Source organism: Narcine bancroftii, chromosome 5 (assembly GCF_036971445.1).
Source record: "Narcine bancroftii isolate sNarBan1 chromosome 5, sNarBan1.hap1, whole genome shotgun sequence".
Classification (NCBI taxonomy): domain Eukaryota; kingdom Metazoa; phylum Chordata; class Chondrichthyes; order Torpediniformes; family Narcinidae; genus Narcine; species Narcine bancroftii.
The window spans coordinates 4,469,063-4,491,211 of NC_091473.1; the positions used below are offsets into that span (position 1 = coordinate 4,469,063).

Sequence of the window (22,149 nt, forward strand, 5' to 3'; positions counted from 1 at the left end):
CGGAATTCAAGAAGCCGACAGAAAAAGAACTGTGGTTAACAAAATAGGAAGTTTAATTTGACACACCTTGCCGTTAGTTCACCAATCACGCAATGTGCAATCTCAAGCAACCGGAAAATTCACTTATCCAGGATCTACCAATCTCCATAGGTGCCGGATACCAGGTCAGTCTCTGGAGCTTGCTGCCAGAAGCAACAATGAAAGTAGGACTCTCCTTGATGAGCATTTTGGGAGCCAAAACTTGTAAGGTGGTGACACAGGATAAAATATTATGGATACGATGAACTCGGTGGTTTTTATCTGTGCTGTCAGCTTCAGTGAATCTATGTTAGAAATTCTGTTTTTTGCTGTGTGATACAAAATCAGTGCAGAAAAAAACAATTAAAGAAATCCTTGCAAGCCTCATAATCATGTTCAAGCTTTTGATCCACTAACTTTATCTGTTCCTTCAGGGCTTTATCCTTCCTTTCCTTGTCCCATCTGTTAAGCACTTTGAGATATCTTTGATGTTAAAGGTGCTCTGTAAAGGCAAGTTGTTCTTGCATTTCAGTAATGATGAGACACTAGCCTTGTGCCTGCAGAGCTAATGAGCTGTTTAAAAAGGAGTCCGTTACATGACAGAAGCTGTTTGGCCCTTCTGAGATGATATCCAAGTATTTCTATCCCTGAAGCAATTTGTCACTTTAATGGGAGCCCTGTTATTTATTGCTCCAGATAATGGGTCCTCAAAACAGAAAGGCATTCACAATGCTTCGGCATGAAGTCCCTTCAAACAGAAGTTTGGGAATTTTATTCTTAGAAGTAAAACACAAATCATTTTGGAGTCTGTCACTCTTAAGGCTCAATTATTTATTGTTGGATAGAATGAATTGAGTTCAGTTCTCCACAATTAACTCCACCAAATCAACTCCATGGAAGTCCATCGTTCTCTTGCTAAAAATAGGGCGCTTTCTGAATGGAAGCCTGCGTTCTGTTTCCAGAAACAAAGGATCCTTCTCAATAGTGGACCAGATCAGCAGTTTATGAGGCCCCATGCCTTCTGAATGGTCATGTAGTCACTGTGTGAGTCTTGCAATCAGCCTTCGGGAAAAAAAACATTTTAATCCATTGGACCAGAGCACATGGTCTAGATAACTGTCAAATCGTCTCAGTACGCCCTGCCAGCTATTTTAGTTTTACTTCTGATGTATAAAACCCTTTGTGTTTAATCCCTTGGAGTGAGCAACTTGTTATCCTGAAGTCGGGTCTCATTTGGCTTCAAAATAAAGCCGTTATTCATCCTGCAGTGCAGCAGACAACATTGTACTGGTCATCTCTCGAACAGGAAGTAAAGCAGGCAGCATTTCACTGGCATTCGACCATCAGCCAAGCAGAAGCACGTGGCTCTGCAGCTCGATAACTTGGTCATTTTGTTTTTGGTTCTGACGCAAGTCGAGTTCCCAAATACATCTAAGCAGTGAGAGTGTGAATCTTTTAAGCATGCTGTGGCATTAGAACCCCATAGCTTCAGGGACACTTGAGGTATAATTCACCCTGAGGTAACCAGAATGCAGGAACTATAGAGGAATCTAAAAATACCTGCCTTTATGAAACACCATTCATGATCCAAGTATGTCGTGAAGTTCTTCACGGACAGCGAAGGACTCTGGAGTTACAGTTATTGGAGGAAAATAAGAAAATGAAACAACCATTTCCGTACCACAAATTTCTGCCATCGGAGAGAGTGATCAAATAATTAACTTTTTTGATGATGTAATTGCCAGCATGCTGGGAGAATAGGATCTTTTATGTTATGATGAATATCAATCAGGCTCAGTATTACAAAATAAACTTAAAACGTGTATGTGTATGTCAACCCTGGGTTAGGAGCGCAAGATTTACAGACTCCTCCTACGTATGAGCGTATGTGTAGGAACCAGCGGGATTGGTGGGGATGGATTTATGGACTGCTGCCGGGCTGCTGGCATCTCCTCCCCAATGGGAATGCGACATTGTGATGATGTAATGGGGCGGGGGCTATTATACTGACCACTTGCTATTGGCTATGGCTGTAGAGATACTCCACCCTACTGATATAACAGATGGAGATGCTTTCCCAATGGACAGTTTAGAGGTGGGGTGGTTCTAGTCTGTTAATAAAATTGATATGCCATAGACATGGACCAGGCAAATATTATACAAATACTGGGCTTTTATTTAGCAGACTAGAACCACCACTAAACTGGCCAGTGAGAAAGCATCTCCATCTCTTATACCAGTAGGGTGGAGTATCTCTGCAGCCAATGGGCAATAGCAAGTGTTCAGTATAATATGCCCCCCCCCCATTACATCATCACAGGCATTTTGTGTGCCTTTTCTTCCCCGCCACTCCCGCCCCTCACCTCCAAGCCTCCACAGTCTGGGTTGACGGGAGTGGGGGGTGGGGGGGGCACGTGAGAGCCGAGCAGAGCTGGGAGCACTGAGTAGACAGACTCACATACTGGGTCCATGAGGCTAGATGGCGCCCACTCTTCCCACGACTGCTCACTCTTCCGTCGCCCTGTTCTTGAGTCCTCTCCCGTGCGGGTTTCGAGCAGTTCTCAGCATGGAACCTTGTCAAAACCTGGTGACTTCCCGTCAATAAACAAGTAGTAAATTGTCAGTACCATTGGAACATTGTTGAGGAAAGAACATTTTGGAAAAAAAATATTTTTAACAAATTGAAACTACCATTATTTTTATAGTGGTGTGAGGCTTGCAGGTTGATTCTTAGAGAAGGATTTTTGACCTGGGAGGAAAGATTAAACAAATCTCACTGGAATTTAGAAGAATGAGAAGTGATCTCATTGAAAGGTGCAGGTAGAAGGAGATAACTTTTGACAATCAGAAATGAGTTGAGCAAGTAAAAACACAAGAGATGCTGGAGAAACTCAGCTGGTCTTGCAGCATCCGGAGGTAAAGATGTATTACTGTTGTTTTGGCCCTGAGCCCTTCCTTAAGGTATGAGTGATAAAGAGAGACAGGTGACTGCATTGAAGGCTGGGGGAAAAGGGTAGGATGGGAGGGGGAGGAGTACAGACCAACAGGCAAAAGGACAGGAGAGAGGTGAGGTGAGAATTGATTTTTGGCTCTGTGAAAGGTCCCAGAGGGCAAAAGGACGAAGAAGAGAGGATGGGAGACATGGGGAAATATTGGAGGGGGAGAGGTTTAACAGAAGTTGGAGAAGTCAATGTTAATGCCATCCAGTTGGAGAGTGCCCAGGTGGAAGATGAGGTGTGGGTGGTCTCAGTCTGGCAGTGCATGAGACCATGGGCAGGCATGTCAGCAAGGGAATGGGATGGGGAATTGAAATGGGTGGCCACTGGGAGATCCATGCTACTACGGTGGGCAGAGCCAAGGTGCTCAGCGAAGCACTCTCCCAGTCTCTCTGATGTAGAGGATGATTCCAGCAGATTCATGAGTGAAGTGTTTCTTCATTAGGAAGTACTGTTTAGGGGCCCAAATAGCGATGAGGGAGAGGTGTGTGTGCAAGTGGAGCATCTCCTGCGGTTGTAGGGTTAGGTACCAAGGGGACGGACAATTGGTGGGGAGGAAGGAATGGACAAGGGAGTCACGAAGGGAGCAGTCCCTGCAGAAGGAGGAGAGGGGAATATGTGACTGGTGGTGGGATCACGCAGTAGATGGTGGAAATAGTAGAGGATAATCTGTTAGATGCAGCAGCTGGTGGGTTGAGGACCTGGAGTCTTTGGTGGGTCCAGGTGGGTATCCCTGGCTTAACCTGGAGAAAGTGGGATGAGAAATTATTGAGGGTGAGGACATGTTCTGCCAGCGAGAGGAGGGTGATGATGGAGGATGATTGGTTGGGTCTATTGTCCAGAAAGAAACAAAGAGCTTTGAGGCCTTCAGTATGGGGGATGGAGGAATATGGGAATTGGATGTCCATAGTAAATATGGGGTGATCGAGTTCATTTGGAAGTTGTTGAAATGATGGAGGGTGTGTGAAGTGGCCTGGTTGTAGGTGGGGATGGACTGGACTGGGTTGATAAAACAGAGTCAAGGTAAGCGGAGACCGATTCAGTGGGGAAGGAGCACGCGGGTCTGCCAGGACAATTGTAGATCTTGGCAAGGAGGTAGAAAAGGACAGTGCGGTATTTGGAAACAATAAGTTTAAAGGCCGTGCCAGAGAAATGACCAGAAGTGATGAGTTCAGAAATAGAGCACAATACAGTGGTTTGATGAGTTTTGGTGGGGTCCTGTTGGAGGGGTAAGTTGAGGTGTCTTAGAGATGTCATCTCGCTTCAGCCAGATAGAGGTCAGTGCACCAGACCACAACAGTGCCACCTGTGTCTGCGGATTTGATGGTGAGGTTTAGATTGGTGTGGAGAGAATGGAGGGCCATAAGTTCCCAGGAGTGAGATTGGCATGAGTAAGGGGAGAGGTGAAGTTGATACGGTTGATGTCTTTTTTGGCATTTGGAAATATAAAGGTTCAGGGCAGGCAGAATCCCAGAAAAAAATGTCCAGGAGGAGGAAGAAGGTTTAAAGTGGGAGATGAGAAGGGATTTTTTTCACCCCGTAGTTAATGAATCTTTGGAATTTTGCTCCCAAGAGGATTGTGGAGGCTCAACAGGGAAATTGGTTAATCCAGAAAGTGCTCCTATGATAAACGTTGAACAAGAAAGTCTGCAGACCCTGGGGTCGAGAGCAATACAAGCGTGCTGGAGAACCTCAGCATCCATAGGAAATAAAATGTTGCCAACATTTCAGGCCCTGGGCCCTTCATCAGGTACCAAAGTTTTGGTTACACTTAACTTCCTATGGATGCTACATGATCTGTGGAGTTTCTCCAACACGTTGGCATATTACTCCTGAGGAGAGAGGTCATATTGAATGGGGGAGTTGGCATAAGGAGCAGAAGAGCATATTCATACGTCAATTTGATTTGATCTCAAAAGATTAATACAACTGGAGATGTGTCAAATTACTACTTTTTTTGTACTTGGTAATGTGGCATCTGTTTATTACTCTCTGTGTACCCACATCTCCAGAACAGTTCAAGAAGGCAGTTCACCACCACCTTCTCAAGGGCAATTAAGAATGGGCAATTAAATGCTGGCTCAGCCTGCAAAACCTATACCCTTTGAATGAGGGAAATATTACCTTAACTCAGATCACCTCAAACTAGATGAGAGGTGACTTAATAAGATGATGAGGCAGGTTGCCAGTACCATTTACCCGGGGCGCCAGTGGCAAATACTAGAGGACATCTGTTTTAGGTGAGTGGAAGAAGGTTTACGGGAGATGTCCGAAGTAGAGTTGACTCAGAGAGTGGTGGGTGTCTGAAATTCATTGCCGGGGTTGATACAATAGGAACATTTTAAAGTTTCTTGGATAGGCACATGGATGTAAGAAAACAGAGGGTTACGGGTGTGAAATAGGGAAGGATTAGACTGTTGTAGAGTATGTTTATATAGTTCTGCATATCATCATGGCCCAAAGGCCTGTACTGTGCTGTATTGTACTGTAATGTACCTGCATTGCTGTATAAGCCAATTTTATGAATAAGAAGGAATAGTCAGACTGTACCTCATAGATATTATTGGAATGGAGATGATTGATGTAGAACAGGAAGAAATCGCCAGATTTAATCTATTTGGATGTTTGGAAGACACTTGGTTAACTCCCGCACTGGAGTGCAATACAGGAGATTAACCAGCATGAACCAACTATACCTTCGCTAACTCCGATTAAAGTGCAGAAAGCAGGGGGTGAAGGTAAACAGTAAGAAATCTCCAGTTGTGAGGGAAGGAAGATTGGAATGCTAGGGGAACAGTCCATTCAGGGCCACCATCTGTGTTCACTGTGAAGAAATGTTGTGGAAGATGGCCAGAGCAAGGTTAAACTAACAAGCCCCGTTGTTTGTCTATGTAACTACAGTGACCAAACGTCAAGTCAATTCATTGTGTGAGGCATTGTGTGGCCAATGCACAAAATAAGGTGCATAATGCAAGAAAGAGACTGTAAAATTCCCTAGATTGTCAAATTAATTTGTCCATCAATATCTAAGTGGACTTGACTAAGGATTGAGTCAGTGATCTAAGTTTGTTGTCATATATATAAGTATGGGAGACAGATACACTGCCATTCTTATTTGCTTCAGCCACACAGAAAAACATAAAAATAGCTGAAACTAAATTACCACAATGTGTCAAAAGACAAAACAAAAAGAATAAATATAAAAGGATAGCTATTCAGAGTTGCAGTTAGTCCAAAAAAATTGATGATTGAGTAACAACTGGTCCTGAAGTTGTTTAAGGTTAGGGTAATATGGAGATGTTTACGAGCCTTATAGCTCTAAGCCAACAAGAAGGACTGTTTCCACTATTTTTAATAGACAGAAATCCTTTAAGGTCTGCTTCCCAAATTGTTGGAGCTGGTGTTTCTGTAAACCTGAACCCATCTTTTGCCAACACCATCCCACCTCTCCTCTTACCATTTTTTGCCCACACCACTCCACCCCTCCTCCCTCTCTCTCCCAACTCTTTAACACCCGAGTGATAAAGTGGAGAATCCAACTATAGATACTTGGAATAGATTCATAGGTTAAATAGAGTGAAAACAGGCCCTTTGGCCCAACTTGCCCACGTTGACCAAAAGGTTCTACCCACTCCAGTCCCACCTGCCTGCATTTGGCCCATATCCCTCAAAATCCATCCCATACATGCATCCATTCTGAGTATTTCTTAAACATTGCCTCAACTACCTCTACCAGCTGCCCGTTTCGTACACCCAGCACCCTCTGTGTTCCTGTTAAATCCCATGACCCTGTGTCCTCTGGTTACCAATGCTCCAACTTAATTATGTTCAGACTAAGGAAAGAGTGGGCTAATCAATGTGTTCGTCTAAGGATTTTGTTAATTCCAACTTACTACAGAAGGAAGCAACACAAAGTTATATTACTGTTTTTCACAATATTCTGGAATACATTACATTGGGAACCCAAAAAAGCCCAGATTTGAAGTATCATAAAACAATATTTCTGAATCTGTGGTCTGGGGAACACTGGGGGTTTGCTCTTGGCCCATAGTGGTCCACGGTAACATGGAAAAGATGGCGTAGTGTTTAGCTCAACGCCGTTACAGTGCCAACAATCAGGACTGGGATTCCATTCCTATGCTGTCTGTAAGGACTTTGTACCTTCTCCCCATGGCTGTGTGGGACTTCCCCGGGGGCTCCACTTTCTTCCCACCCTTTAAAATGTAACAGGGATGTAGGTTAATGGGGTGTAAATTGGGCGGCACGGATTCGTGGGCCAAAATGACCTGTTACTGTGCTGTATGTCTAAATTTTTTAAAAATAAAAAGACCACATGATTGATATTATTAACAATTTGTGAATCAAGGTTGTAAATTTGGAAAGCAAAAAAAAAGAAAATTCTCAGACGATTCTCATACAAAATAAAAGTCCCGTCAGTGTTGAGGCCCTCTCCCACACCAGTGATCCTTGAGTTTATTGTAGGTGGACCGCAGAAGCTAAAGGAATTCTTCTAGTGATCTGTGGGTGGAGAAAGATTAGGAACCACTGATGTAAATCAGCCATTCTCAACATGGGCCATACGTAGGCCACAGCACATTTAAGGGGGTCCACGGACAGAAACCGTAAAATATTTTTAATGTTTTATTTTATGTAGTCAGTAGGAGGAGAGAAGTATGGAAGAAACCAAATAAACCTGACTGCTTCACCAGGAAGGGGGCCCATAAACTTTGAGCAATGATCTAAGGCAGACAGCCCAAATAAGATTGACTATGGCTGATCTAAGCCAGTGGTTCTCAGCCTTTTTCTTTCCACTCACATTCCACCTTAAGTAATCCCTATGCCATCGGTGCTCTGTGATTGGTAAGGGATTGCTTGAGGTGGGATGTGGGTGGAAAGAAAAAGTTTGAGACCCACTGTTGTAATCGTCCCTCCTTGACTCGTTATGTGCAGGGTTTTTCAGAACTTCAAAGGAAATGGGCCAATGACCATTTTTCTCAAGCAAAATATTTCAGGAACAATTGGGTCTCGAGCAGTGATTCACAACCTTCCCTCCCCACCCACATCCCACCTTAAGCCATCCCTGACTGATCACAGAGCACCGATGGCAGAGGGATGACTTAAGGTGGGATGGGACTGGAAATTAAAAGGTTGAAACCCACTGATCTAAATGGTGATGCTGTCCTGAAGCTTTTAGAATACTGAAAAGCAGTTTGCTCCAAGAGAGTCAAAGCTGACATTTTTGCTGACAATGCTATATTTTTTAAACTCAATGTGACATGGTACAACTATCAGTATTTTTGAAATGGGAATACGATAATTGAGACGTGAACAGGTCCCAGTTTCAGCTGGTGTTTTTCAAATATAATTCTCTGGGAAGCTACCATCACAACCCTGTTCAATATTCTGCCTGTTTACCTGTGACTCTGGATAATAAGATCCTGGACACCTGGTCCAGAGGGGGAATCAAGAGTATCGAGGATTGTTATAAACGAGGACAACTCATGTTATTTGAGCAGCTGAGGAATAAGTATGATTTGTTGAATAAAACTTTCCTCTGCTATCTTCAGCTATGAAGATAATTGGGGACCATCTATGGCCCTTCCCGTGTGTAGTGACATGGAGATTCTAAGTTGAAAGGGGAATATGCTTAGGTTTATTTCTACCATGTTTCTCCTATTCCAAAGTTGAAGCTGGGCTTACACAGGTCGAGGGAAAGATGGGAGACGGACTTGGGCACAACAATCCATGAGCGGTGCTGGTCAGACCTATGTCGTGACAGCATGACAGCAGTCATTAATGCCAGCTACAGGTTGGAGAAATATAATTTCTTGTATCAACTGTACCTCACACCACAAAAATTACATAAATCCAAATCAGAAATCTCGGAAATGTGTTTTAGGTGTGGTGTGAAGATTGGAACCTTTATCCATTCAACCTGGCTGTGTACAAAGGTGCAATCCTTCTGGAGGGACATTCTGAAAAAATTACATGGGGTGGATTTTCCACAGGATCCGCAACTGCACCTCTGGGTAACATTATGGACACGTGTTTTAAACTGTCCAAGTACCAAATTCAGTTTGTAAAGGTTGCCTTTTCAATAGCCAGGAAGTGTATAGTGGTCACATGAAAGTCCGACTCCCAACTAAACATTACACGATGGAATACGGATCTACAGAGTTGTATTCCCCTGGAGAAAACCATGTATAAGTTAAGGAGGAAATATGACTCATTCGTTAGGGTATGGCACCCTTATCTGCAATATATAGATACACAGATATAGTTACACCCCTTCTAAATAGAAGAAAGATAAAAATCCATTCTAATAGTGAAATGACTGAGATAAATGAAGTAGGTCAGGGCGCAGACGATGTGCTCTTGTTTCGTATCTTTTTCATTCTATTTTATGTTACTCTGGGTTTATACTTGGTTCTTTTAAGGGTCGGTGACTCTAGATTTTTGATTCTTTGTGTTCATTTAATTTACATAATCTTTTCTTTGTGGTATTAGGGTATGGGAGGGAAGGGAGAGGGGTGGACGGTGGGGGGGGAGCGAAAGGACTTTGAATGTAATATATCATTCTTGAGACGGTTGTACCGTTCTTTTGGATTTGTGCTAGTCTTGGAAAATCAAAACAAGTGTATTCTGTCTGTTTCCTGTGGCAGAGCATCAATTGGAATTTACAGGGGGTTGAAAGGGATTGGGGGCTGTGGGAGGAAACAGTTGCATCTGCATGCTTTATCGGCAGTGAAGGATTGCTGTGTAACTCGGTTTTCTTTACCACGTCGTCCATCAAACAAAAGGTTACTTTTCGCTGTGCTTGGAAAGTGTGCTGACTCGATGACATGTGTTATCCTGCTCTATGCTTCATACTATTTGGGGTGGTACCCTCATTGCCACGCTCTAAAATGTATCGCCCATTAATGCTGAAATATCTCATTCAACGTTTATTTGGCAGAGAGTTTGGCTTTCTCTGATCATCTTATGATTTAAATGGCTTTTAATTCTGGAGGAGATGCATGTTCAGCGATTGGATTTTGTCCAACAGCCAGAAGAGAGAACTTGCCAATGTGCCACTGGGAATGGGGTGGTGGGGAGGGGGGGGGGGGGTGTCACAAGGTACCCATAATGAAAAGCCCTGGAGCATCTGATTGTAGAACAGGATGACTATTCAGATAAAAGCTAAAGCAAAAATATAATAAAAGTCTTGTGCAAAGCCTTCCATTTGTGCCCCGTGCACTAACCCATCCTTCTTCCCTGTCTGAATGAACATCTCAATTGTGCGCTGACTGAGGTCTTTGTCTACATTCAGGAGCTGAACGTAGCCCTTTCATTTGCACCATGTCCACTTTCTTAGCAACCTTTCAAATAAGTCCGTTTATAATTTGCCTTAATTAACTGGTTTGCTGCTGAGTGGTGTGAGAGGTTTGTTGGGACTCTCTGACCCCTGGGGTCACTTTAGCATGTCCAGGGACATCACAGCAGGGTCAGGCTGTGCTCTTCATGTTAATTAGAACTTAATTTGGCACTACTGTACTGTGAAATGATGGTGTGGAGATTACTCACCAACTTTCTTTTTCAAAAGCCCATGCATTTATTTGTTTAAGTCATTGGCAGGAAATTGTGTACACTGTTGGCTGGTAATTGGCCAGCGATGTTGATCTGCTGCAGTGGAAGGTTGTGAAGGAGGGGTAGTGGATGAGTAAGTGCACGATCATCAGGATAAGGAACTGGATTAGCTCAGCACTGAAGTTGCTGTCCTAGGGCCAGAGGAACAGGTCACATGGTACATTATTTCTTGGAGACCCACGGTGCAATATTTTTCTCGAAACACACCAGGCCACAGGTTACGAGCAATCAGTTTCTGGGAATCGGGTCTCAGATGCAGGGTGCAGGCTGCGACAGCAAGCAGAGCCTTGGGTGCTGACGGCTCCCTGATGCTTCAAGGGTTCAGGGCCGGAGGAGATGCGATTCGAATGCCCTGAGCTCAGGATCACAGCTGGACAGGACAGGAGGCCGTATGGCTGCAGTGGTGACATGGGGCAGTGGCATAGGACGAGGTGGCAGAATCCACAGGCACACAATGTCTCATTTTCTTGTCTGATAATGTCTTTGGACTAATTGCCGCTTTTATGTGTACCTTTCCCCACGTGCTTCAAAGCCACTGCCATTGTCCCCGTGCCAAAGAAGTTGTCTGTGTCCTGCCTCAATGACTAATGCCCTGTCGCACCCACATCCATCGTCATGAAGTGCTTCAAGGGGCTCGTCATGGGGCACATCAAGCAACTGCTGCCCCCATCACTGGACCCCTCTGCAGCTCGCATATAGATCCAACCACTCTGCGTGGCCCTCACCCACCTGGAAAATAAAGACTCATATGTTTGAGTGCTGTTTATTGTCTTCAGGTTGGCATTCAACATGGTCATACCTCAGGACCTGATAAGGAAGTTGAGCCTTAGTCCACTGCTGTTCACTCTGCTGACCCACGACTGTCCAGCTAACCACAGCTTGAACCACATCAAGTTCGCTGATGACTCAACCATGGTGGGCCTTATCAGTAGGAATGGTGAGTCAACATACAGAGATGAGGGGCAATAACCAATGGACTGGTGCACACCAACAACCTGTATCTAAACATTAAAAAATCAAAAGAGATGGTTGGCGACCTCAGGCTCCGCTTGACCATTGATGGCTCCACCGTTGAGGTCATCAAGAGTATCAAGTTCCTTAGAGTGCACTTGGCGGAGAATCTCACCTGGTTCCTTAACACCTGCTCCATAGCCAAGAAAGCCCAGCAGCGCCTCTACTTCCTGCGAAGGCTGAGGAAAGTCCACCTCCCACCCTCCATCCTCACTACATTCTACAGAGGATGAATCGAGGCCATCCTGTGCAACTATATCACTGCCTGGTTTGGAAGTTGTACCACCTCGGATTGCAAGACCCTTCAGAGGATCATTGGGGGCTCTCTCGCTACCATGATGGACATCTCCAACACTCGATGCAGGCGAAAGGCAATAAACATTGTGAAGGACTCCACACACCCCTCATGTAAACTGTTCTCCCTTCTGCCATCTGGTAGGAGGTACCATAACACTCGGGCCCTTACATCCAGATTGGGAAAGTTTTTCCCCCCAGGCCATCAGACTCCTTAATTCTAAAAACATATGTGGATAGTGTACTGTGGACTTTTACTGTATACGTCTTAATATTTTAATGTGTTCAACTTCTATTCTAACATATTTATGTAAATATGGTCCATGGTCCTGGAGCAACACTATCTCGTCTTTAACATGAAAGCATGGTATGAACAATAAATGAAGGGAACTTACAGGACAGACTATGGAAAGATTTTTGAGTACATGATAATAAATGAAGTTTTGAACATAGAATATGAATAAACCCCTAGACCCATGATGTCTGCACCGAATACAATGATCAAATGAAACAAACTCCACTTCTTGCACATGATGCACATTTCTCCACTCCCCCTGTATATTCATGTGACTATTTAGATGCCTTACAAACACTACTATCGTATCAGCTTCCTCCACTATCCCTGGCTATTCCAGGCACCCAGCACTCCCTGTGTAATATAAAATGGGCCTCACAGCAGCTTTTAATGTTTCCACCTCCTGGACCCCCCCCCCCCACACCCTTTTTAAATGCATGCCCCTCTCATTTGCGACATTTGCAAAGAAGCTGACTTTAACCCCATGGCTTATTTGCACACTCAAGCAGTGCACAGATGTGCCAGTGTGAAGTCAGTCATTCTGTTCCCTGGCCTTGTTTCTTGAAGTCAAGAGTTCTCTGAATATTCTTTGCTCTCGAGTTTGAAAGTTATCTTTAATTATCAAAAAGTCTTGTGAAATTATTTTTTTGGTACTATGTATATTTATAAACTGGACCTAAATATATGATGTTATCTAGGCACCACGCAGCCTTTTGATAATTGTCTGAAGCCAACAATAGAATATTGTAAAAATTGTTTTCCAAGATTAATCAGCTCCTCCATTGTAAGCAGAATAGTAATCTTAATGCAGAGTAAGGGTTTTGCCTTATCAAGCCCAAAATGTGCACGGGAGACCCTAATTTCCCGAGGAAGCCTCACACCCATATCTGATTTATTACTCGTTTCCTGAAGTTTTATTTTAACCATTGCGCCCAGTTACAAGAAACCTCCCCACTGTGGCCATTGCGAGACAAGTTTAATATTGCCTTGTGCGAAGGCGGCCGGCCTGATCTGAAAATAATAATAAAAAGTCTTGTCCACTCTTGCTTGTGCCTTGCACAAGCTGAGTTTAGTGAGTCTGCTATCAGATGTTGTCGAGCACAAGTTTGAGCATGAACCTATACTGTAATCCTCTGTCATCTCAGGTCTCGGGCAGGACTGAGCCAGTGGTGCTTTGGAATGTTTGCAGAAATCGTAGATTAAGCTTCATTAACAGGGGTTAAATGTGTGCACTGTTCAAGCTGCCAGCGTGATTGATTGGAGGAGAGGGGAGGGGAGGGGGACCAGGGAGGAGGGCAGCCTCCAGAAGAAATGTACTGTAACCTCTGGCACCGCAGACGCTCATTAAGATCAGATCCTGATTCCCATCCTCACAGGACTTGAATCCAGATGTTCTGATTTTGCCTTTTAAAAGGAGTCAAAGACCAATTGTGTTTTAAAAATAATAAGAGAAAATGGCGAATGACAAGTGTTATGGCACACATTACAATCTCCTCCACATCCCCCTCCCAGTATTTATCCACAGTTGACTTCTGAGTATCAGCAAAACCATTTTTCTACCTATAATCTGCATTTCTTTGTGAAGAAAATTAATGAGAACATATGAAATAGGAGCAGGAGTAGGCCATGGCAGTCCTCGCTGGGACCAACACCCCTCTCTGTAACTGGATCCTGGCCTTCCTAACAGAAAGGCCAGTCTGTCCGTGTCAGTAGCAGAATATTGAGCGCTGTCACGCTGAGCACTGGCGCACCTCAGGGCTGGGTGCTCAGCCCGCTCCTAGTCACACGACTGACCCACGTCTGCATCGTCAGATCCAGCTCCAACAGTGTCAACAAGTTTGCAGATGACACGACTGCCATCGGCCTCATCAGCAACAACGATGAGTCGCACTGCTGAGAAGAGGCGGAAAATCTCGTGAAATGGTGAGAGGAACAACCTGAGACTCAATGTGGACAAGACGAAGGAGATGAATGTGAATTTCAGGGGAGCCAAAAATGAACACCCTCCACTACACATCAACAACTCTGTAGTAAAGAGAGTGGAGAGCACCAAGTTCCTTGGAGCACACTTAACTAGTGACCTATTGTGGACACATCAACATCACCTCAATCGTCAGGAAGGCACAACAATGACTGCACTTCCTGAGAAGACTGAAGCATACAAGGCTACCGGCCACCATTATGTCAACCTTCTACAGGAGCTCTATTGAGAGCATCCTGGCCGGCTGCATCACAATGTGGTACGGTTGCTGCAGAGAAATGGATCAGAGCTCCATCCACAGGACCATAAGAGTGGCAGAGAGGATCATGGTGACTATCTCCCCCGCCCCCCCACCATTGACGTGATCTACCAAGATCATTGTATGAGGAGGGCACATAAAATCATTGAGGACCCCTTCCACCCTGCACCCAGCATCTTTCAGTTGCTCCCATCAGGAAAGAGATACAGGAGTGTCAGAGCCAGGGCCACCAGGTTGAGGAACAGCTTCTTCTCACGGGCAGTGAGAACGCTGAACGACCAAAGGAACTGCTCACTCTAACCATCCGAGACTCTCATTTGAACAAAACAATATTTATTAATTTATTTTTATAGATATAATTCTTGTCCTGCACGTATATTATTTGTCTGTATGTGTGTTATACGTATTTTTGCACCGAGGGCCGGAGAATGCTGTTTCGTCGGGTTGTACTTGTACAATCAGATGGCAATAAACTTGACATCCGGCCCATTGAGCCTGCTCCCCCATTCAATGTGATCATGGCTGATCTGATGATATTCTGATCTCCACCTACCTGCCTTTTCCGCATATCCCTTAATTCCCTTTGTAAAAAATCTATCCAACCTTGTCTTAAACATATTTACTGAGGTCACCTCCACTGCTTCAATGGGCAGCAAATTCCATAGATTCTGTTTAGATATGAAATTTTTCTTTTTCCTTCTCCCCACGTGGAAGAATTGCCTCTTCCTTGGGTAGTTCAATCTCTATTATAAACTTAGCCTTTCAATGCAGATCTGGGGTTTGTGTTTAGAACTAAGAGATCATATTCCAATTTTTCTTTCAAAGAAAACTAATTTTTTATTGGATTCTGAACTGTTTAGCTGGTCAATGTTTAATTGGCAAGTTGTGAAATTGAATAGGGTTCACCTTTGAAGAGAGAGACCTGCTCCTGAGAGCTGTTCCTCATTAGTGATTCGCTCACTGTTATTTGGTTGTTCTACCCTGTCATGTTCCTGATGTTGCAGTGCAGTGTTAAGTGCTCTGACTGGGGCATCAGCCTGTGGCAGCATTTCCGCTCTCAGCTCCCTTTTCCCTCCCCCACTTGAAGTGTGGATTGATGGAGACAGGAAACGGACTGGAAGGAGAGGGTGCAGCTGTGGGCAGAATGCTCACCCAACCCCCTCCCCCCCGCCCCCCCCCCCCCCCCCCCCCACAATCTAACCACCTCCTACCTTTGGAAATGACGCACAAACCCAGCCAGACAGGCAAACATAGTGCTGTGGCACGGAGACGGATGAAATTGCTGGGGCTGAGACATTAACAGGAGCCAGGAGATTTATATATCTCAGTAATGATTTTTCTCATCCTGCAGAAAGATTGGAGGAGGAGTGACTAATTATACAGATAGTGAGCTAATGGCAAGGAGAGAGAAAGAAATAGAGACAACCATTGCCCAAGGCCTTACATATGTTTTGAAAAAAGAGATACAGTAAACCCCCAGTGTCCGGCACCCAAGGGGATTGGTAGATGCTGGATAAGTGAGTTTTCCATTTGCTTGAGATTGTATGGTGGGTGGATTGTCAAACTGACTAGTAGGGGCCCAATTTTAAACTTTTGTATTTTTTTACCTGTTTATTTTCCGCAATTTTTTTTGCCGGTTGCTTGAATTCCAAATCATGGGGATTTTACTGCATTAGGAAGAGCTATTTATCATACAATAAGCCTCTACAAAAATAAAGGAATAACTGGTTGGTCAATGTATTCATCTCAAAACATTTTCTATGGTACATTCTGAAATGATGAACTGCTGACCTCACTGGCAAAACCATCTGATCATTATTGTATGCGGGTGAAGCTCAAAGCATATGATTTTACATTTGCTTTGAGGTTTACAGTCAACTCCAATATCCTGCTGCCATGCTAAATATTTTATGATGCACTTTGGAAGGTGGAATACATCATTAAAAGCAGGATTCTTAACAGTGTGGAGCTACAGAGATCTTGGGGTCCAGGTTCAGAGATCGCTCAAGGATGCCATGCAAGTTGATAGGGTGATTAGTGTGTTGGCCTTCATTAGTCAGGGGATTGAATTCAAGAGCCTTGAGGTATTGCTCCAGATCACACCTGGAGAATTGCATTCCATTTTAGTTGCCTCATTACAGGATCAATGTAGATGCCTTGGAGAGGATGCAGAGGAGGTTTACGAGGATGTTTCCGAGATTGGAGAACTTGTCATATGAAGCAAGGTTGACTGACCTGGGGCTTTTCTCTTTGGAGTGATGAAGGATGACAGGAGACTTAACAGAGGTATATAAAATTATGAGAGGCATAAATAAGGTGGTCAGCCATCTTTTTCCTGGAGGCATCAGTGGCAAATACCAGAGGCCTCCTGCTTAAGGTGAGTGGAGGAAAGTTTAGGGGGGATGTCAGAGGTATGATTTGTACAGAGAGAGTTGTGGGTGGTGTCGGGGTTGGGAGTAGAGGCTGGTATAATGGCCAACATTCAAAAGGCTCTTAGATAGGTGCATGGATAGAAGAAAAATAGGTGACTATGGGTGTGAGGTAGGGAAAAATTAGATTGTGGTGTGGAGGGTTAACAGTAGTCAGCACGACATCATGGGCTAAAGGGCCAGTACTGTGCTGTAATGTTCTATACAACTATTGTTACCTTCTTTCATATCGTATTCCAGAACTGGCAGCCTTTGTCTCACCCACATTCACCAGATAGGTTTTATTTTTCTCCACTGACCCATTGTTTCTCATGACTCTCTCTCTCTCTCTCTCTCTCTCTCTCTCTCTCTCTCTCCCACCCCCCCCCCCGCCCCTTTGTCTGACATCTGCCAATCAATGACCTCTGTCCATCAACCATCATCCCTTCCTGGTTCACCAATTCCCTACTGGCCACTGTCCAACCCTCCCACCCTGCCCTCATTATCCCGGCCATCTCCCCTCTGCACTCACAGTCTTGATGAAGGGTTCCGGCCCCAATCGATGACCATTCTTTTTCTCCCACCGATCCAGTTCCACCTGCTGAGTTCCTCTGACAGTTTGCGTTTTCCTCCACAATCAAGCACCTGGCATCCTGTGTGTCTCCAATAACCCGCTCTTAATTCTATGGAAATCCTGATAGTTTGGCATCTGCTTCTTCAACTGATGTTTTCCATCCCTAACCATGATCATATCTTTACGCACACTCTTTTTCAACACCCTGTAGCAGGCCGAGCAACTGCACGGTTAGACGGGCCGAATCGCCGATCAAATCAACGGACACAAGATGGCGCAAGCCCCCCCTTCCCTTCTGAGGAGAAGCCCGCGGTTGGTGACACACATTGCTCGGGGGACAGCACCGCTTCCGTGTTGCATGCCATTGGATGGGGGAATGATGCTGTGAGGTGCTGACGTCACTTCCTAAGGCCAGCATGACCCTCACAGGAAGTGGGCAGTCCCCTCGAGCAGCATGAGGAATTCAAAATAAAATTCAGTTACTGGTTCACCTCATGCTGTGTGGACATCTCTCATTTCAGTAGCGCTGCCATTAGCAGGTTCTATAACACCATATTTCCAATAATCTTTTTAAAATTATCAGATTCACTAGAAAATTTATTTTAGTACTCCAAAAGTCAATTAAAAGTGTATTGCGGTATGATATCAATAAAATAACATCCAATAATCCAGAAAACCTACCAGTCCGCCAATACCAGTCTCAGCCATGCTGGATTAATGGAGTTTTGCCGATCATGTTTTGGACCAATAGAATCATACGAATGTATGACCCAGGTGATTCCATGAATTGTGTTTGCACCTGAATGTAAAGAGCAATTGAGATTCATTCCGTGCCCCATCACTTATTTCCATCAACAACATTAGTCCAGGCTCTGTTGCCCTAACGTCTTTGAGAGTAAAAGGAAAAGCCAAGAGGAAGGAGGTGAGTGAAAAGGTGAGGGAAAGCTAGACACAGAGGCTGTTGTGTGAAGGGGGATTGAGAGAGGAGGAAGAAAGAGAAAGGAAAGAGCAAGATTGTGTGTCTTGTCTCCATGGTCGGTGTGTGTCAGCAAGCTGTGTGTGTGGGTGTGCATGAATCCCCACACAAAATCTGTGTGTCAGAGCCTGTCCTCTAGTTGTCTGGGATCTCTTTAGCCCCTTATACACAGCAGTTGAAAGCCGGGTTTTATCCGGCTTTCGAGCGCTGTGTAAAAGCATCAAAGACAGATTGGATGGGGGTGGGGGGGGAGATCCTAGACTCACCCGGCTTCAATCCACCGAGGTAAGTAGTCTCAGCAGCGGAGTGTATTAGACTCGCGGAGCCGGCTGTGTGAACAAATAAGCTGACTTCCAGAGATGGGTCGTGTATATGGCAATTACACGGCTTTTCAGTGTAAAATGGGCTTTTGTCATTGGACCAAAATATGAGTAGCTGGTGTGTTACAGCCATGTTAATAGAATTCATGCATTCAGGACTGAAGTCACTCTTTGCGCTAAAGTATTAACAAGAAGAGCTTTTTACATAAAAGAAAAAAATTCTCCTTAGCTCCCAAAATCCACACGGAGACTTATCCATTTGGAGTCTATTGTGCTTGGTACTGAGAGCTTAAGATTGTCTTATGTAATAGAGCATCCCAGGTCTGACAGAACCCTGATTTTGGTCGAGGTCGCTCACTTTTTTGAAGGTGTATGAGATCTCTTGCTGCATTCTACACATTTATACTCTAATTAATCTGACTCATCTCTGAAGGGCTCTTCATCTATTTAGTGTTGATTGCAGCTTAAATAAGGAGACAGAGTCAATCATTTTCTCACAGGAGGCTGTTCCAAAAGTGATTAATTCTGGGGTTATTAGAGATACATGTCCCAGTTACTGCCTACAGTTTCACTGTAAAGGAAAATGGTTCATATATGTAACAATTGAAAAGTTTGGAAGATAATAAATATATCTGCTCTGGAATGTAAACATGCACTGCCTGAGAATTGGATTGATTTGAAGATATGTTTTCAGCAATAAATAAAGGACAGCCTTTTCCTTGATAGGTTTTACTAACTGTGGCATCTATCTCCAAAATCATTACATAGACTGGGAGAAAATTACAAGTCGTCTCTCTCCCTCTTCACCCTAACACATATATGACTGCGTGCACACCCTTCAAACACTGATGGTGTGAGTAATTTTGCCTTTTCAACCTTGCAGTACCATGATATAGAATGGACGCTGTGGGATCATTTTGATGTGCAAGGCATCAAACCAAACGGGGACGAGATGACACTGAATGAATTCCTGGATTATTTTAAGGTAATTCTAATCTCTTTGTTGATTTGTTTTATTATTCTGAACTTCACAGTGTGGTCTGGACATCTAATGTACAGGGGAAAGGGAGATCAAGAGATCATGTCCTCAGCTGGAATCAAGTACAGAAAGGAAAGCTGATTGTACAACATCAAGACTTTATAAATTAATGTCGGCGGCTCAATGTCTTCCAAATGCAAGTGACCAAAGGAAAGTGAAGATTAAATAGATAGATGTGTTTGTTGGGCGGCCTGGTTAGCGTCACGGTTAGCGCGACGCTTTTACAGCGCCAGCGACCCAGGTTCGAATCTGGCACTGTCTGTAAGGAGTTTGCACATTCTCCACATGTCTCCAGGTATTTCCTTTTTCCTCTCTGTGCTCCAGTTTCCTCCCACCCTTCAAAACATATGGGTGTTATAGCTCAATTGGTGGCACAGCCGCCTGGGCTAGAAGGGCCTGTTTCCGTGCTGTCTGTCTAAATTTAATTTAAAATACTAGTTTCACTTCTCATGGAGAATTAGTCTGTCAATGTAGTACCTGTCCCTGAATGTGAAACTGCTCAATTAATCCCTCCCACCAGCACATAAACAAATTTGAGACCACGCCTTATAATTGCAAAACAAATTATACTTTCTTCCCAACCAAAGATGGAACTGTGGGGCAGTTCAAATGGAATGTATGAATATTGTCAAACACCATTTGATCTAAATGGTCTATTTTCCCTGGTGCACGTGTGTGTAACTTCCAATCTTCCACTTCATTTATGGGGATGCCCATGTCGTCTTTGCATGACTGGTGAGGTGGTGAACACAGTGGAGTTACCTGGCCCACGATGTCTGTTCCGAACATGGTGCCAAGTTAAAGAGCATCTCTTCTGCTGTCACATGATTCATACTCCTGCACATTCAACCTCTTATATGTAACGATCACATTATTACTGATGCCGTTCCCACTGAGTATTCGTTTGGTCAAATCATTGATTGGCCACAAACCAAAAACAATTTGGTGCCCAAAGGGTTAAAGTAACAAGGTTTACCTCATAAACATTGTTTTGACACAACAGAGGTACGGAGTTCATAGAAATAAGATGGAAAAATAAATGGACCATTACGAAGACTGATTGGAGAACCTAATAAGCGTGCACGCAGAGGGAAGCTGGCGTCTGATGGACAGACAGGTCATTTTAGGTTCAAGGGTAGCATTTGTTCCAGAGCAGAGTGTAATAGTTGTCATGTTAGATGAATGCAGATAGTTGCAAGTCAGTGCTGCCAATGACCTTACCTCCTCCGGGACTGGACTGGCAGACTGCTTATGTGTGTTTGAACTGGGTTGTTGCCTTGGCAAATCTGCAGCTGTGCCAGTGGTCAGATTGCAATCTCAGTGGGAACAAGATTGATGTCTAAATCTGAGGAACAGGCCACATCCATTTATTTCACAAGGAATAGCAGTTATGACAGATCTTTTAATCAGGGTAAAATTTGAAAGGGGATAAAGACAAATAAACCAACAGCAACATATAATGAAGATAATTGGTTTTCCTTTCCTCTGTTCTTGACTTTGTCTTCTCGCGGTTTATTTCTCAAATCTTTACCCACAGACCTGGGACACCCCTACTCATTCACCTGTTACTTTCACTTTTTTTTTAGTCTGCCATTGTGGTTTTAATGGCCTTCGTAACCTGTCCCAGGGTTTGGCCATGGTTTGCACTCATGGAAGTTTAGACAACTGAGTGATGTGGCTTCTGAAGCTGCTGCCTCGCTGGTCCAGTGAAGTGGGTTCACTTCTGGTGTTATCTGTGACCATTTCCACATGTGGAAATGGTCACAGATAACACCAGAAGTCAGGATTGAACCCATTTCACTGGAGCAGTGAGGCAGCAGCTTCAGAAGCCACATCACTCAGTTGTCTGAACTTCCATGAGTGCAAACCATGGCCAAACCCTGGGACAGGTTACGAAGGGTCTGTAGGGTGGTTTGAGCCTAATTCTGAACTCTCTACAGCAGGGGTCGGCAATTTTTTTTAAACCATCGACCTCTTCATAGAATCCTTTATCTCTCATTGACCCCCAAGCATGTAAAATAAATAAATAAATATTATCAGTGATACATTTCTCTATAGCCTAAACATCTATCGACCCTTTGTATAGTCCCATCGATCCCCAGGGGTCAATAAACCACTTTGGCGACCCCTGCTCTACAGTTTTTTTGTAGTCTTGGTGGGGGGGGGGGGGGGGCAGTTCACATCACGCATTGACCCACCTTGGCAGGATACCCTCAATGGTGCAGCTTTAAGGTGTTGTTCATTGCAAGAGTGACATCTCAGATTTTCTCAGGCTTCCAATGAGGAAGTGGGGCTGGTGCTCTTTCTTGAACCTCACTTTATCGCAGACCAGGACACTCCAGTGGAAATGCT

The 22,149-nt window shown here is 44.2% G+C and overlaps 1 protein-coding gene and 1 long non-coding RNA gene across 5 annotated transcripts in view; one reads left to right on the forward strand and one right to left on the reverse strand.

Moving 5' to 3' along the window:
- The window catches only part of uba1 (ubiquitin-like modifier activating enzyme 1), a 381,394-nt gene that overhangs the window by 348,035 nt on the left and 11,210 nt on the right, over positions 1-22,149 (forward strand). For all 4 annotated transcript variants that reach the window (XM_069936574.1, XM_069936577.1, XM_069936576.1 and 1 more), the window contains one exon: positions 19,642-19,743. In XM_069936574.1, coding sequence (XP_069792675.1) covers positions 19,642-19,743 — 102 coding nt within the window. The remainder of the gene's footprint in view (positions 1-19,641; positions 19,744-22,149) is intronic.
- Positions 1,597-15,772, reverse strand: LOC138762614 (uncharacterized). Its single transcript, XR_011356976.1, has 3 exons — positions 15,692-15,772; positions 2,477-2,609; positions 1,597-1,645 (listed from the first exon to the last, which is right to left on the reverse strand). It is a non-coding gene; the product is annotated as an uncharacterized lncRNA (long non-coding RNA).